At 49.1% G+C, this 18,315-nt stretch overlaps 1 protein-coding gene across 1 annotated transcript in view; it reads right to left on the minus strand.

Annotated features, from left to right (window-relative positions):
• DIS3L2 (DIS3 like 3'-5' exoribonuclease 2) overlaps window positions 1-18,315 on the minus strand; it is a 196,722-nt gene that overhangs the window by 26,697 nt on the left and 151,710 nt on the right. Inside the window, 1 exon segment of the mRNA XM_075716108.1 lies at window positions 13,238-13,317. Within this exon segment, the coding sequence (XP_075572223.1) occupies window positions 13,238-13,317 (80 nt within the window).

Raw genomic sequence — 18,315 nt, forward strand, 5'->3', positions numbered from 1 at the left:
CCTCCTGAGTCCTCTGTTAAAGAAGATTTTCCTGAAACTGTCTGGGGTTTTGACTAGCCAAATGCACTTTTACATCTGACTTCAGTCCTCTAGCTGCCACTTCACTGCTCCCTGCAAGCCCAGCCTGTGCTACTGAGAGCCACAGGGCAGGAGGAAACCCCTGACCCACAGCCTGCTCTGAAAACCAGGTCTGCAGCACTAACAAGCTCCCCACACCTCGATCCTTCCCCCCACATCCTTGCACACACATGAGCTTTTTCTCTAGCAACCGCATAGACTACCCTAGGACTGAAAGGGAAAAACATAACAGCAAGCGCACGCCTAGATGTTCATTTTGTATGTGCTGACAGTCTCACTTTAATCCTACTTTCCACGTTTAAGGTGTTAATGGGAACCGTGATGCATTTCAGAAGGAACGCGCACGGATAGAAGATGGATGCGTGAGTCTAAAACTCTGCTCCCAGATTTCATATCAAGTACTGGATTTGTTTATATCAATATGATACAATCTCCATAAAAGCAATCAACCACCACCAACAGGAGATGTTTCAATATCTGCACAGCCTTCACACAGACTAGGCATTACGTTTGCTTTTATGATGCAGAATAATATAATGGATTCCTTCCACAAGTTCCCAAATGTTGTTATTAAGTATTGCTTCTCTAATAAAATATGCTGCAACATACAGTAGTACATGATGTGGCATTTACACAAGTCTTTTCTCTATATAGGACTTGCTGGCTTTTAAACAAATCTATCTCTTCTATACACTACAGAAGCACAAGATGAGTAATTATGTACTCTGCTTAATAATGTTTTTGCACTGGCCAATTTAACAGCTAATCTCCACAAACCTCTGAGATAGTCCCCCAGCAGCTACATTTGCATGTTGTAATCAAGTCTTGCTATTAAATCATACTTTGCAACAATAGCTGAGCTGTCAAGTACAAGCAGCGGCTCTCGCGCTGGCACCGTGCAGGCGAAAGCCCTGGATAAACATGCACAGAGCCACGCTGCTCCGCCAGCTGAGAGCATCCCTTTGCACTTTTGGGAGCTCAGGGATGGCTGGACCCCGCAAGGATCTCAGGCCAAGCATCCTTTCTCTCTGCTTTCTGGAGCGGCCAGTCAGCTTGCAGGTTGTTTTCTCCAGGCCTGCATGCTGCTCTCTGCAGTGGTGCAAAGCCAAACTGGTTTGGCTGTTGTGCTCTGTCTTACTCCTCAGGCTGCTTTCTTGAGAGAAGGACATTCTTCTTCAAGGTGTCCTTGAAAAATTGAGCACTCCGGGTGCAACAGAGAGATTGCTTCATTGCAGAGGTTCCCCCCCCCGGGTTGCATGGGCAGAACAGCTTTTGGAGCTGCACCGTGAATCAGAGCACTGCACCCTTCAGGGTTAACTACCCTCTTGAAAATATCCTGCCCAATTTTCCAGTTTCTCTGCTGTCCTTGTTGATCACAGTACAGCATGAAGATGCAGCTGAGAGAGAGAGGGCAGGCCAGCACTCGTTCAGTTAAGTGTCCCTGTTAGTGTCATCATATTTTGGCTGCGGAGCCTGGGAATGGCTGGCATGACACACAGCATGAAGCCTCTACTGGCTTCTACCAGGGACTGACCCCCTGCTCCTTGCTGCCCCATTCACCCTCCCAAAAACTCATCCCCAAAGAGATCCATAAACCCCAGCTTAGCTCAGCACCATACTCCTGCTCCTGTACATTCACTGAAGCAACATGTCCCTTCTCCTCCGCTCTCCCACGACCTCAGTTTTCTCTCAATGGGGATAGGGACTGAGAAGAACTGAGTGACCCCAGTGCATCTGTCAAATAACTGCACCAGGAGGCAACTCCTATGAGTTCCCTGCAGCAAACATCACTGCATTGGTCCAGGCTGTTATTGGTGCCGAAAGCTCTTGCTCTGAACCAGATTCTGGCTCTCTGCACTCCCCCGCAACATGCTGCAAATGCGCAATAAATAGCAGAGCCCTTGTTGAATTCTGCCTTTTGTAGTAGCCGTACCATGAGGCAGAGTTTTAACACAGCGATGCAGATCAGCTGCAGCCTGGCTGCATCAATGATGCCTTTCCGTCCTAATGACTCTTCCTACGCATTAGCACAACATTTATTTCTACCTTGCCCTGTAATTCCCATTTATCCAGAAATCTGACAAGGTCTCCTTCCTTTTAACATGGAGACAGAGGGGAAGGAGAATTTCTTGCTGGAATCGGCTCGCTCTGCGCAAGTCGACAGATCAATCTAGATTCAATCTGTCTCACTAATTGTTGGGGGCTGGAACTGACCCCGGGCTGGCCCGGCTGGGAGCGAGCGAGCGAGCGAGGGCAGCCTGCTCCCAGCCTCTCCTGCTTTACACTGCAAACAAGTCACACCAGATCTGTTTGAGTATGGTGGACCCTGCCTGCTCCCCTTTAACCTGGACACTTGTGCCCAGCCCCACATTGCCAGGCAAGTGGCACCACACCAGACAGTGCTTGTCTGGCAGCGAGACTGCAAATGACCACTGAGCATAAATAAAGCATGAAAACCTCATTAATAAGATGACTTCTCCAACAGGTGCCCTGTTTTATGCAACAGAGCTGCCTCCCCACCTCCCTAGGTCCTACTTGACCACAAAGTCCTTCCCAGGGGCATGTCCAGTGGGGACAAGCCAGCGTGGCCTTCCTTATCTGCCAGGACAACTGCACGTGTAGCTGCTCGCTAACCTGATTATGTTGAGATGAGTATGGTTTGCATCAACTCTTTTACTAAATCAGGCTGTTCAACCTGGACTGTCTGAGCAAAATGAGGTTATGCCAGAGATGCAACACATACAAGAGCTCTGCAGGGCTGGCCTTCACCGGGGGATGCACGAGCAGTCAGGATGTCGGTCTGCTCAGCTCAGTCAGAGATGGAAAGAAATATCTACCAGCAGCCCAGAAGGAGGCAAAAGCTCTGCTGAATGAGGCAGGAGCAAGCAGCAATCCCATCAGTGAGAGATGCTCAGTAACAGTTAATCACTGCTGTGTTCAAGTGTCAAAGTTAACGGTGGAGCAGGAGGGCTGTTGTGGTTCACTAGCAACCACAGCAACTAAGCACCACACAGCTGCTTGCTCACTGCCCCTGCCCCGATGGGATGGGGGAGAGAATCGGAGGAGTAAGAGTGAGAAAAACCCCTGGGTTGAGATAAGAACAGTTTAATAATTGAAATAAAGTAAAATAGTAATGATAATAATAACAATATAATAGTAATAATAATATACAAAGCAAGTGATGCACAATGCAATTGCTTACCACCCGCTGACCAATACCCAGCCAATTCCCGAGCAGCCCCCTGGCCAACCCCCCCCAGTTTATATACTGAGCATGACGTCATATGGTATGGAATAGCCCTTTGGCCAGTTTGGATCAACTATTCTGGCTGTGCCCCCTCTCAGTTTTTTGTGCACCTGGCAGAGCATGGGAAGCTGAAAAGTCCTTGACTAGCGTCAGCACTACTTAGCAACAACTAAAACATCAGTGTGTTATCAACATTCTTCTCCTACTAAATCCAAAACACAGCACTGTGCCTGCTACTAGGAAGAAAATTAACTCTATCCCAGCCGAAACCAGGACAAGGGCAGAGAGCAAGGAAAGAGGGAGGGGAAGCGGGGGATACCAAGTCGCTCAGCTCATGAGACCACTGCCGAGAGTAGCACAGCCCCACAGAAGCACTAAAGCCATGCAAGACCTCACCCAGGTTAAAACCCAGTCTGGGCTCTGCACCTCCTGCGGGCAGGCAGGCCTGCCTGTACCAGCCAAACGAAGTGTGGCAGGTAATCGCGCCCAAGGCAGCAGAGCTGAACCACCCCCTCTGCAGTAAACTGAGACTTGAGTGGCAACGATAAAAGTTCACTTTCCTCTATTCCCTCCTGTTTGATGATCGCAAAGTGCTTTATAAATGCTAATAAAAAAGTCCCAGAGGACTCTTGCTCTTTTCTGCTTTACAGATGGCAGTGGAGCAGAGACAGACAACGTGACTTGTCAGAGACCATGTAAGGGACGGCCTCTGAGTTGGGAGCTGACCCTGAACCTCCTGCCCTGTGTATGGTGGCCTGGTGAGGGCCAGTGGGGTCACCAGAGAAGAGGACATTTCCAGAGAGATCAACAGAGGCAGAAAAACTTGCAGGACATCTTGGCCAATAATGATGCTGCTCATTAAGGGTGCTTCTGCTCATCAGCCCCATTTTAGATGAGGCAAGTGAAGGACACAAAATTTAAGGTGTTCAAAGCTGATCTGAGGAATTTAGAACCATCTCCCATTAAAATTAATGGAAACATTAATGTAAAGTACACTCAGATCCTCAAGCAGGTTCCTTCCAAGCAAGATCTTTCCATTAACTTGAAAGGAAGTTGTGCCCAAATCCTCTTACATTGCTGGGAATGTCTCAGATGACACAGGCAAAGCCAGGTTACAAATCCATCAGGCTCCAGATTGACTAATGCATGGCAAATTGAAAGAGGTGAAAGTGCTAAGCTGTAACAGGAACCCCACTCAGGGTGACCTTGACACTGTGAGGAGCTGAGCACACAAAACATGCTTGTGATTCGAAGCTCCTTTTTTTGACGGAGAAGAAGCAGGGAGGTGTGGAGGGAACAGAGTCCATTGCCAGACTGATTTAGCTGCTCTGAACTGTGGAAAAACAGTTGAAAAAGCATCCAAGACCCAGAGCAAAGCACAGTAGTAGCTGGAAAAGTAGAACTGCTCACCCTTGCTGCTCGGAAGGGGGTAAGGAGAGATGCTTCCTCTCTCACCTTCTGATTTGCGAGGACATCATTTCAAGCAATAAGGTACACTGAATGCCCAGCTCGGCAGAGTACACGGAGAGGGGGTAGGACTCAAAGCAAATGCCTTGTTCTTCCAGGCCCAGCAACTGACGAAACCCAGCTTTGCAAAGAAGTGAGCGATGTCAATGCAAAGCTGATCCTTTACATTAACACAGAGCAGTGTGCCAGGAATTTAAGACTGAGAGGATTATTCCAGCAGCTGACCTCCTGTGCCTGGAGGGCTTCAGGTAGCTACTGCTCTGTTAAATCCACTGACTTGTAGGGTCTAAAACACCTTCCAGAAATGCACTTATCCTTGAGAGACGGAGAATTCCCTGGTCTCTTGGGACATTTTGCCAGTGGTTAATCTCTCTTGCCTTTCAAATACATGCTTTATTTCTAGTCTGAATGCTTCAGCTTTCAGCCAGTAGCTCTTTATGAGAGAGCAATCCCAACTGGCTGACAATCCACCTGGCTACTCCAGCTTACATTGCTGATCCCCTGGGGAACGAAGGTACTTAGTGCTGAACAGACCGTAGAGGTCCTGCCCATGGCAAACTGAAATCCCTTGGTCTCTCCAGGCAGAAAGCACAGATCAAACAGCAGGCTGGCAAGCAGGACTGGAAGGTCTATCTCCAAGCAAACCATCCTTCATCACCGCCAGCATGACACATGCTCCAAGTACTCAGCAACCTCTTCATCATCTTTGGTCTTACTCCACTGCCTGCCACTGCATGCAACTTTCCACGGTTAGTTTGTACCTAAAGCACATCCTAACAAAGCAAAAGGCGTGGCACATGCACTCGCCTGCCGGGTGCTTGTGACATCCCAGAGTGGACAGCAAAACCCATACCCGGCAGAGAAGTTGCTCTGTACAATGACTATACCTTCAAGGACACAGACACTAAGCCAAAACAAGGACTCCTTTTCCATATTTGTTACACAAAAGTATGCCTAGAAATCCTGCTGGGAGAGGGATGGTTAAGGGCTCTGGAGATTTTCTAGACAGATCTCAGCTCAGGAGAGGGCCTCCCTGAACACAAAATCAATCCAGTGACTTGGGTTCAAGGTGAAATTGAGAGGCGTTTCTTGTGGAAGGAGGATTATTCACTCCTTCCCACGTCAGACCTGTCCTCTCCCATGTACCTCAGGGCTAATCAGAGACTCGTCTGATTCGGGGCTACTAAGAAAACCCAGATCCAAAGGTTAGCAATTCTAGTCCAGATACAGCTCACTGTCTTTGGCATTAGTCAGACATATATAGGACAGGGAAATGGTGCTGAAATGCTGCTGAGGGCTTCCAAACATATTGTTAAGCAAATGGATATGTAAACAGATCTCCAGCGATGATACATGGAGACAGCATCTCTGACTCAATTACAATTGCAGCTGATTTTCTCACCTACTTGACTGCTACCAAATACCCAGACATCTAACACTGACACAAGGAGGTTTTACAGCTCCTCTCCAAGTGAACACTCTGAAAAAGTTAAAACGACAAACTCCCCTGATTCAACCCAGGGAGAGCAGGGAGGTGGCACACTCACGTGGGTTTAAGAGCCCAGTCCTTGAGGGTGGGAGCACACACTGACTGTTCCAGTACCCCATGAGGATTTAGACAGAGATCTACCGGTCAATGTGGGATATTGTGTAGGACACCAAAGAAAGCCTCAAACTTTCATTTGGAAGGGGTCAAGTCATCTTCAAACCCCATCTGCTTGCTCAGGGGAAACGCAGGTTTCCTTGATCGCCTTTTGCACTTGCAGCCCCCACATGGCACTGACACTCCAAGGAGTTGGCAGTTACTATTTCTACAGCACTGATGGTTTGAAAACCTGGTATTAAGCAGCAGGGTGGCAGGAGGAGGCAGCTGCTTTTCTTGACACAGACCTAAGTAGTACCTGGGCAGAGCCTTTTGCAAGAGCCCTTCTTCCTCACCTAGAAATGGCCATAGGGTCACTTCTGCAAGGAATAAACAACTCTCCACTCCTCAAAGTCTCAAGTGACGAAGGCTATTTTGCAGCATAAGTCCCAGCAGCCTTTGGTTGTGGCATACAGAAAACTGAACTCATGCCTTGGGCAGGAAGGATTACGTATCTTTTGACGTTTTAAAGGCCAACCTCCGGACTTACTCTCCTGGACAATTTACCCTACACTGAACCAATGCCAAAGCCAGGAGGGCTGGTTTATCTCCACATAGGGTGACAGAATAATTCACCAGCCTTGCCTGGCCAACTCCAATGCTTATCCTTTGGCAGGTGAAGGATATACATCACCTGCTGACTTGGGTAAAGTTCATTGCCAGTAAGTCAAACAAAAAACAAGACACGGTGTCATAAGAAAAACTCCAACCTGCTTAGTCTTCTCTTTTGTAGACTGTATGTTCTGGTCAGTACTAACTCATGGCCTGGCTTGCATTTACTTCCAATCCCATTCTCATCCACACAGGTACCCCTTCCACCAGAGCTCGGTAGTGTTTTAAGGCCAGAGAAGGCTGGTTTAGTCTCAGACCCAGGGGCTGGTTACAATGAAAGTGGTAGTATTCCTAATGAAAATACAGGCTTACTTACCCCAACTGCCTCTGATGCTTTTCTGTGGCCTCCAAAGGCAGATAAACCCTCCCACAGCTCACCAGGAGAGTCACAGGGCAGCTCAGCTACTTGCAATCCAAGACTTGGGCAACGCTTGCAGAAACAGAACTGCAGTGCAGCGGGACATGTCTCATCTCATGTAAGCCACCTCGTCCAACAGGGCACCCTAAAGTGAAAACCTTACCCTGCAGAATTTGACATTGGCTGGCAGATCCATTTCTGGAAATGGAATTAATTTTATTTTGATCTGAAATCTAAACAAGGCATTTCAAAGCTTCAGGTGAATGGCTGCTACTAGACAGCATCCATCCAAGCCTGTGATGTCAAGGGATTACATGTATATGTATTTCCCCCATGAAATCCCAGTCTGCCAGGCAAGACAAACAAGAGGAGATGCCACCTTCAGAGACTTCTGGCCATGCAGGTCAAAGTAGGGCAGAGCATGTATTTGCTGATCATGAACCAGAAAATCAGATGCCATTAGGGGAGACGACCACCTCCTTTATACCAATACAAGCAGTGTTGCTTCACTGGGATGCATGCCATGAAAAAACCACGTAATAAGGGAGGTCAGGCACCCAGTGACTGTGTGAGCTCTGCAGCAGCTCCTTGTACAAACAACCCACTCTGCAAGCCTCAATTTCTCATAAGGAACAAAACATACTATGGTAAACCTGCCAGCTCATTGCAAAGCAACCAGGTCCATGCTAAAGTCCAACACATGAGCTGTACATCTGAAAACAGATCAGTTATGCTGTGTCAGCCACTTTACATATTTTGTTCCTAGCACTCCCAGTCAACAGCTCTCCTAGCAAAAAAGAATAAACCCCAAACAATTCCGCTTTGCTCTATTCAGAAAAATAACCCCCCCCCAAACCTCCACCCAAGCTCTGTTTACACCAAACCTGCTGCAGCCCTGAATGGGAGCAATAAATGGAGTGAGCTAATGTGTTAGTGACAAATAACCCGTTCAAACAATTCAAGCATAATTATAGGCTGGCTCTCCTGATGTAACATTGGGGACATCACTGCAGATATTACATTCACCTTATGAAAAGATTGCACAGAGGAGCTCAGTTGGTAACCCAAACAGCATTATATATCACTAGCCTGTCAGCATCAGGAGTGCATGCACCCTGGCATTTGAAGTCCTGGTGTTTTAAGTGATAATCCAATGTACCAGGCATCATTGATCTCTATATAAAAGGGGGCACCACTTTTCCTTTCAACGGGAGCTATTTTTCACTTCTCATCCTGAAGAGTTGTGTGGTGCTGCCCGCAAGTGGCTACACTGCACAGCAGCTCTGTCTGTAGTACTCCGGGTCCCTGGGGAGAAAAAATGATCAATACTCCAATGCTGCTTTTGTAAGAGGTCTCTAAGTGCTTCCATGTGAGATGCTGCTCCTCTGGGTTTAGAAATTACTCTGAAGAGAACATGAAAGCCCCCACTGCAAATTCATAATCCTGACACAAACCCCAGCTGCAGCAAGGAATTAAAATGAAATTCATTGGCGAACTGCAAGTTGGTCTATCGGCAAAGGCGGCGTCTGTGATGTGAGGAAAAGGACCTACAAAAGAGACCAATACCTGGAGGCTAAGGGAGCCGGAAAACCATGTTAGAGGAGAACCAGCTGGGGACAAGGAAGCATCGCAATGCCCTGCAAATAACCGCCCATGTAACAGGATGAATCTTGACAGGGATTTAGAACTCCTCGGTGGGTCTGGGATGGCAGGGACCCTGAGCGCTGCATCATCTGAGAAAGGTGACAGTAATCAGAGAGTCATGGGAGGAAGACAAAGGCATATGAAGGGTCAGACTTGCTGTGGGTAGGTGAGCAGAGCCTAGAAAGTCTCAAGAAAAGCATCTGGATAGCGACAGTGAATGCAGAAAACAGATTGAATCTTCTATTTCTTGGATACACCAAAAGACACTAAACTTCTCGCAACTAATTTTTTCCAGGGGGATCTTAAGTTGGCTTTGGCTCTTCCTGCACTTGGGCTGGAAGAAGTCTTTCATGATCATCTGTAACCTCTCTTGATCTAATCCTTCTCACTGCCTGGCAGCCCACAAGAGTAGGACCAGCCACGCCAGGCAGACAGGCTTCAGAGCGGGCAGCTGGCGCTTCCTCAGTAGAGCGGGTATCAAATTCCTAGATCGGGGAGTGGTGAGTGCGTGTTGTAAGATGGGATTCATGAGCCATGGTGGACGCAAATGCCCTTGACAGTCTTTTACTGCCTGGCTGGGTTTTGCAATTGGATCCTGTGCAGGGCCAGAGAAACCCAGCCTGCGCAGGAGGCAGCGGCAGAAAGCCAGTCGCACCCTCAACACCCAACTTGTGCCACAGTCACGCCTTGGGATGGCTGGCAGGGCTGTCCTCTCCTGGATGTGACTGCTCTGGGGCCACGTGAAGGCTGACAATATGCTCCTGTTCTGAATGTCACGCAGCACATGTCACCGGCTGTCCCGTCGCAGGGCAGCCTTCCCGCAGCAGCCCAGTGCAGCAGCCCAGTGCTCTCTCGATTATCTTGACTGATCCCCACGAGGGAAAATTTAAGTAACATGACTTAAAAATGAGAAAGAAGACTGCTTGCTTCTGCGTGCAGTCAAGTCATTTCCTCTGGGGCCAGGAAGGACTGAAGGGCTGGGAAGGACTGGCAGCCAAGGGGAGGAAAGTGTCTGGGTCTGAGCAGGGGAAAAGGGGAGAAGTGATGTCCCCTGATCTCACCCCTGTGACTGCAGGGGCAGTGACAACCTCTCTCCTCCATACAGCTCCAAGCACAGCACTTGGATCGCTACTGGGACTATCAAGTGCCATCAGATACCAATCTGTTATAGCACGGGGCGAGCAGCTGGCTGCTCAGCATGTCTTCTGCTCTCAGTCCAAGGCTCCCAAGGCTCTGCTGAGTCTGGTCTCCCCAAAGTGCTCAGCACCCAGGGTGCGATAGCAGAGCAGGCACCTGGTGAGCGTTGTGCCCATGAACGCTGCTGCAGGCAGGCAGGCAACGGGAAGCTGCTGGAAGTGGGCAAAAATTCCTTGGTAGGGTTTTACCATTTTAAAGGGAACAAATTCCAACTGATTGCCCTTGTAAGAGCCTGCATGGTACTTGCACTTCTAGCCTAAGCAACAGAAATTTTAATTGCTCTGGTAATTACACTTTCAGCAATGCTGCAGTCCTTTGTTCTGAGAGTGGGAGGCCAATATCCGCTGTTCTCCGGTGGCCCCGTCTGGCTGCAGCTTGGAACAGCATTTGCCACTTCGAGGGGAAGGGACACTCCTCCGGTGACCTGGGTGGCACTAAGCCTCACCACACACAGCCCCGCTCACAGAGATCTCTGGGACACAGGGCACATTCCCCAGGTCAGAATGGGTTCCCATCAACTGGGATCACCTCCGCTTCCTCCTGTTAAAGCTGCTGCTCAAGAGCTTCACACACTTGTGCTCCTGCTGTGAGTCTGTCCCCCGGCATGGGTCCCAGCCCTGATGCTCTGCCAAGGATGCTGGGCTCCAGGGTGCATGTTTCCCCAGTCTTTCCCATGCATGAGCTTGCAGGGATCCACAGTGTATCGCCAACATTTCTTCTCTGGCTGTAAACAGCTCCAAAACATGGTGCAGACACAAATGTTACATTGCTTTAACTTCTAGATACGTCTTTGGAAGAATGCAGAAGAGCTGTTATCCTCTTGAGTCCTGATGAGTACTGTCAAAGCCTAACTAGGCTTTGGAGAACACAAGGCCTACAATTTACCCTGGGAAATTACTAAGGAAAAATTATCACAACTGCCGTGCTATTGTACGGATAACAAATTAACCCTATAGAAGGCCCAGTGCCTGAGAAGTACGGTCTCTGCTTGGCTGAGCAGGAGCCACGTCCGGGGCTTCACTACACTATTCAAATGTAATGTTCTGTTGCCAATAAAGCTGCAGTGCACGTGGGTTCCTCCAAAATCACCCAGGATACAACCAGAACCAAGCACACGTTTGGCTCAAGAGCACTTTACCTGCAAGAATACGTCAGCCATAGCACAGACCTTCACGCTTCAGTTCACCAGCCAAGGACTGTTGGAGGCGCTGGGCTGCATGCACAGGGCTTAGGAGGATAAGTGTATGCACAAACTTAGTGAGGCTCTCCCTGGGAAATGGGATCCTGCTCCCCCCAGGTTGTTCAAGCTGTAAAATACAAAGCACGGGGCCCTGCAGGGAGGTACAACTGCAGTTTGGATTCACCAGACATGCGCAAAGTCTGGGTTTACTTGCAACCCCACTCATCCTGCCGCACCGTATTTTTCCAACCCATGATCCCGGCTGGCATGGGCCAGGGTGGCTCAGCTCCCACGCTTGCCAGAAATGCAGGTCACAGCCATACATCTCTAAATCAACAGCTGCCAACATGCCACAGCTACTTTGTCACATGTCAGACCACTCACAGCTAAAAGCAAGGTTTCCAAGCAGAATTCCTATTGGCCTTAGTGCTTAAACAAAATAGCTCCACTCCCGTCCCTGGAGTTTCCTCGAACAATGGCACAAAACACCCACTGGAGCCTGGGGAGAGGAGGGTCTGTGGCAGAAAAAAAGGCGACTGCTGATTTTTGAGATATATACCACACAATTAGAAACATTGGATCTATAAACATGCTTAACAAACCCCAATAGGTCTGGGGGTTTTATTTTCCTCGCTGCCCATTGTGTGCCGCCGCCTTTAAAAACCTCAAAACCAAATGCTCTTCCCTTGCTGATTTTATGCTTTGGCACTGAACTGCACATTTCTCTGTTAGCTCGGTGGTGCTGGAGGTACCAACTCTGCTCATCCATGCCTCTGGGGCCAGGATAGTTGGGATGGGACCGTGTACCACATGCTAATCACCCATCCACAGGTGGGAAGGATTCTCTCAGAAATTATCTCCCTTCTTGTTTAAACACTGAGATTTCTCAGCTTAGAAAGGGGTAGGTGCTGTTTGTGGATGTCCCTCTTCCTCATCAGGACTGTTCTCGTCAGCATTTCAGAGCAGATCTAATTACAGGCTGTTCCATTCATTGACAATTTCATATATCCTCCTTTTTTAGGTTAACCTTCAATAACTGGCAAGAAGCAGAACTATATGGGTGGAGGTAACAGGCTATGGATTTATGACATGCTGGTATTCAGGCAAAGTAACCCAGCGCGAACAGAGAAATATCCTGAACTGTGCTGCTGCTGTCAATTTGATAATGAGAATGTGATTTAAAATAAAAACATCTTGGGTGCCAATTCACTACAGCAGCTAGTAAAAATAGGCAGAATACCTAGAAACTGAGGACGCTGTGCTCCAAACACATATCATACGGTACCTTATGAAAACAGAGTGCGTGGCTGCGCTGGGGCTACAGTACCACAAGTGAAAGGCCACTCAGTGAACCCACGCCTGAGCTTTAGCAGAGAGAATGGGGTGCTGTGTGCCTCTAGCTGAGCAGAGGTGAGGGCTGCCCTCTTTGGTGCTCTGCAGCCATTGGATCCTTACCCCCAGCCCACGCTCCCAGAGTCACCCCAGCACAAAACAGTGCAGGGTCTGAGCTGCAAACACCCCTGGGCAAAGCCTGGGGGAGTTCTGCCAGAGCCCGTGGCACCCAAGAGCCAGCCTTTTAGCCAAATAAGAGCAGCTTTTAAATGCTGCAGAAAAAGGGGCTGCAGGGCCTCGTGCATTTTAAAGGACCTGGCCTTCACAGGAGTTGTTCCCAGTTTCAGGTCAAGCCTGAAGCCTGCTTTAATCTACTTTTAAGTGGTACAAGCAGTTGTGATCCCTCTGCCAGAAGGCAGGGCAGTTTCCTTTCAATGCACCTTCCCCTATCTGCTGTGTGCAATCTTCCACGGGACTTACTTGTTGCTGTCCCGGTACTGATAGATATAACAGCCTTGAGGCATCCCACTCTCCTGGTCCAAGGTAAACGAGAGCTTCAGCTGCAGAGAGGAGAGGGGGTGGGGGAGAGTGAAAAGAGAGAGAGAGAAAAAAAAAGCAACATTTTAGGCTCTCAGTCATCACAGCAACTTCAAGCGAGGCTTGTGGGAGAAAGCTTAACTCACTGACTGACACGCAAACACCGTGGCCTGGAACATACTGCGGGGTTCCAAACCTCAGGGAAAAGTCACATGCGTTGCAGAAACCTCTCGCTTTTTCCACCCTTTGTTACTATAAAGTGTTTGTGGTTCTTTCTGAAATGCATGGGTCATAACGGTTCACCCCTCCAAACCCACCCACACACACCACCCTTCACCAAAGCGATTGCGGTTCCCCTCAGACACTAAAGAAATGAGTCTTCTCCATCAGCAGCTGTAGTTCCCACGAGTCTTTCCCTGAAAACTTTCCCGGCTCCATCTCGTTCCTCCAGTGCATTAGAACAGAGGAGAAACCACAGAGGGAAAGGTGACAGATTTTCCCTTCTGTGCAGAGTTATTAAAGAGCTGTTTAGAAGGGTTTGCAGTTTGGACCAGCGTCCGGCAGGAGGCTATGATGTGACCTGGAAGCTGCTTTCTTTGCAGCTCCAAGAAGGTGTTTGGCAAGGGCTTTCAGGTTTCAAACACGGCTCATTTTATTTAAGGGGGAAAAATTAATCCTCTTTCAACAAGCAACAGAATGGTTCTGTGGAGAGACTTTTTTCCTGAACATGTCTCCAGTTATTTTATACGCCGAACTGCCTAGAAAACAGCATGGGGCTGAGCCCTGCAACAGCCCTGCACATCCGAGCATCCCCTCATTCCTCAGGGGAAGGCTGCTGGCCCCCAGACCAGTGTCTGACCAGGTCCTGCAGCTACAAGGTGCAGCCCCCGGGCTCTGCAAAAGGGCTGCAGACCCTGACCAGGAGCCAGCAGGCTGGGTAAGAGAGGCAGGATCCTTCGGAGGAGGTAGCTGCAGTCCTTATGCGCGGAATGCCTTGGCTTTTTTGGGGTCACAGAGATTACTAACAGCAGGGCTGTTACCACTGCTGGATCATGCAGGACTCTTGAAACGGTCTGGGGAGACCGTCACAAGGGCTAATAGTCAAAGGAGGTTTGCTATGATGAGCCTGACCTTTTTAAACAGGGAAAGGAGAAGAGAGCAGTGTTGAGCCACTCCCGGAGTTTGATCACAAACTCCTCTCCTCTGGGTTCCCAGGAAATTGCTAACTCAAATTAACAGCTTATTCAGGAATGAACACAGAATTAAACATCTTTCTCCCATAGGCTGTTAAGAAACCCCATGTGCTGAATCATTAGATGGTGCACTGATTTTTCCTTCCCTAAAGGGTAGCAAAGTCATATGCTGTGCTGTCACTGACCCAAATAAAACTGCACACCATGAAATCATTGAAAAATTCACCGTCTTGGGTACCGAGTTAAGAGCCCAGTACCAGGCTGAGGCCAAATCCAGCTCATCTCCCTTGACTTCTATGTCCCCAATTCTGCAAGCCATTCTGAAACACACACTCCAGCGACAGCATGTATCACTCGTGTCCATGCTTTGCATGCGTCCATTGTACAAGTACCACGATTTGCACCACTGTCCAGATGGCAACTTCTTATGCTCTCAACCACTACCCCTTCCTGCAACCTCTGATCTCACTACAGCTTAGCAGATTCCTCAGATCCATTTTGGAGACCAGTGCCTAAGGCAGCACTAACAGGGCTAGCTGGGGATATTTCTTCTTGCTGAGATCCATAAAGCCAGGCTGCAGCTCCAGCCTTTCCAGATGCTGTGACGGCACATGGCAGCTACCCCACAGGAGCAGGAGGTCAGCAAGAAACAAGCCACCTCCCCAAGGGAGACAAACGATCGCCTTGCTCTGGCACAGGCAAAGGTCACTTGCCTGTAACCAGAGTCCCCCAGGTAAGCTGCCCTAGTTTGGGGAACTGAAAGAGGAACTTGGAACTGCCCAAAGCTATTTTTCTGGGCCAGGTTTTCCAAAGCTTTCCTGCTAGAGTATCAGAAAGCACCTCTGAGGCAAAAGGGACAGCGTTTATCTCAGGCACAGCTCCACCTGGTCCTGTGCTTTGAGGAAAGGGCACTGCACTGCAGAGTTACTAGAGAAGAAACACAGAAGAAAGTGCGAAATCGGGCAAAACTGTGGCTTTGGCCACTTTCAACAATATTTCTGATAAGGGCAAACTCAGGAATGCCCAAGCCTCTCATTTGCAGCTCTCAGCTAAGTGGGCTTTGGGCTTGCAGTAACCAAGCATCTCTGGTTACAGCTCACCTGGGCTCTGGGCCCCTGGCATCATCCAGGGCCAGAGCCAGCTCTGTGCAAGGAGACAAGTCCAGGGGAAGGGAAGGAAGGAAAAGGGCTTGGAAGGAAAACAGCCTTGTTTGGACAGGCTGCTGGGAAAAGCTGTGGGGCAATCAGGTGTGGGAGGGTGACCTTTCCACTATCTGGGGGGATGGGGTCCCATGGAACCCGCCTACCCAAAAAGGAAAGATCAGAGTTCCCAGAGATAACGGGTTTTCAACTTTCTGTTATTTTAACCCTTCTTTGTCTGCTCATGGTATTCCAGACAAATAAAACACACCCTTGTTTGGCAGGCTCAGCCATCTCTGCTTACCCGCCAGTGCCAGCAAGGCCTGTGTAACAGGGACATTGAGGTGCTGGAGCATGTCCGAAGAAGGTGGTGAAGGGTCTAGAGCACAAGTCTTATGAGGAGTGGCTGAAGGAACTGGGGTTGGTTAGCCTGGAGAAAAGGAGACTGAGGGGAGACCTTATTGCTCTTTACAACTATCTGAAAGGAGGTTGCAGCGAGATGGGTGTCAGTCTCTTCTCCCAAGTAACAAGTGATAGGACAAGAGGAAACAGCCTCAAGCTGTGCCAGGGGAGGTTTAGATTGGATATTAGGAAAAAATTCTTCACTGAAAGAGTTGTCAAGCATTGGAACAGGCTGCCCAGAGAAGTGGTCAAGTCCCCATCCCTGGAGGTATTTAAGAGATGTGTAGATGTGGTGCTTAGGGACATGGTTTAGTGGTGGCCTTGGCAGTGCTAGGTTATCAGTTGGACTTGATGATCTTAAAGGTCTTTTCCAACCTAAATGATTATATGATTCTATCTGGGGCAATACTGTCAGGTACGAGGATGCTGCTGTCACCCTCAGTGACAAGAGGACCCCACTCAGAGAAATGTCAGGGTCAGGCTGTCACATGAAGAGACGTGTAACTAAAGGTCTGTCCCAGCAACCATAGCTCAAGGCAGCTGTGCTGTCGCTGATGCACAAACCCCAGCTCTTCTGCAGATCTGCTCTGCTGATGCACTGTCATGGCCAGCCAGGAAGGGGAAGAGGTGACCTGAGATTGTCACCCAGGCCAGGAGTCCTTACAGACCCCAAATGAACAGCCAAGCTCTGGCTGTGCGGCCACTGGCAATGCTTTGGCTGCCTTTGCTCATTTGGTGCCATTTGCATGGAGCCCCCAGGCAAAACTCATCACAGGGTGGCAAGAGCGGGTAAGGCAGGTACAGAAGGACTAGCTGAGTGCTGCCAGGAGGCAAACTGGGATGCAGAGATTGTGAGATTCCTACTAAGCTTGAAAAGGTTGTCCACACCCACTCAATACCATGTAGTTGGGTCCTCTCTGCTGTTGGAGCGACAGGAGTGCTCCACTGACCACCCTCAGACATGTGCTCACTTCTGCACGGCTGTGCTCAGCTGCAAAGGCACTTACGCTCCCCGGCACCTCGGTGCTTTGGAAGGTCTGCTCCACAGATTTTTCCTCTCATGCTAAAGCTAATCTATGAGGTGCTTGCTGCCACATATCTCTGAGAACAAAACTCAGGTGTCCTTTCCCACCTCTCTGCACACCCTACACTGCTGCTTCTCTGGTCCCATCTTCTCCAGCAGCCACCCTTTCCTCTTGCCTTCATTGACTAAGCACAAAACCTCTGGTTACTTCTGAATTAAAGAAGGTTGTGGGGCAAGGCTGTGGGCAGGAGAGATGTCAGGAGCTGATTGACCACTTTGTCATTCCTGCTATCTGACTTCTGCTACAGCAATGTCACAAGACATCCAGAACCTCCCAGATACACGAAGCCCTACAAAACAAGCAGGCTTTTGCAATCCTCCCTCTGGCACAGCTCTAACTCTTAACCAATTTGACAACATTGCTCCAACACCGCCTGCTGCTTTGAAGCTCCTTTTTTTGTGTGTCGGTGCTCTTTGTCAGAAGGCAAAGGCTTGCCATAAAGCCAGCAAACCAGCTAATACCAAAACAAAGGAAAGGGCACTGCTCTTCAAAATACCAGATTTTATGCCTGCAGGGGCAATGGGGGACTGAGGTTTCTTACAGAAATGCAAGTGCAGGGTGACCCCATCACAAGGAAGGCTCATCAGATCAAGGGATCTTCAGCACTAAACATATGAGATCATTTCATTTTACAAGACACTGCTGGGCTTCACTAGGAGAGGAGGGGGAGAGGAAATTTCCCAGCGCCGTACTGCGGTGCGATTTGGCTTGCACTGCCCCCTTCAGTAGCGTAGCCCTGGAGCTCACATGCTAATAAAGATCCCTTTCCACTTCAGTAGCTTTGCACATAAAGAAACGCTCGTCATGGTGCGTGCGTGAACTCAATGGGAAAGGGAGCTGGAACGTAGCCATGCTGAGAACAGAGTGCTGCCTACCAGGCGAGCCCCATCAATAATTGAGATGTCAGAGGCACAGGGAGGTGTGTGAGTAAGAGCTGTCAAAAGGAGTAATTGGGATCTGTGTGGATACAGTGATGGATAGGCTCACTCGCCACCAGACACAATTGCAATACACCCAAACAGAAGAGGAGCACGGCGCTGAAATTCAAAGGGGCTGGGGCAGGCTGTTTGATGGGCAGGGCGTCATTGCCTCCATGGTACCCAAAGTAACAACCAGGCGTGGGCATGTTATCCGGTGATTGGTTGATGGAGCAAGAGAATGTACTCACAACACATGGCTGATCCTTGGTAATGTTTGGTGGC

Source organism: Pelecanus crispus, chromosome 9 (assembly GCF_030463565.1).
Source record: "Pelecanus crispus isolate bPelCri1 chromosome 9, bPelCri1.pri, whole genome shotgun sequence".
Classification (NCBI taxonomy): domain Eukaryota; kingdom Metazoa; phylum Chordata; class Aves; order Pelecaniformes; family Pelecanidae; genus Pelecanus; species Pelecanus crispus.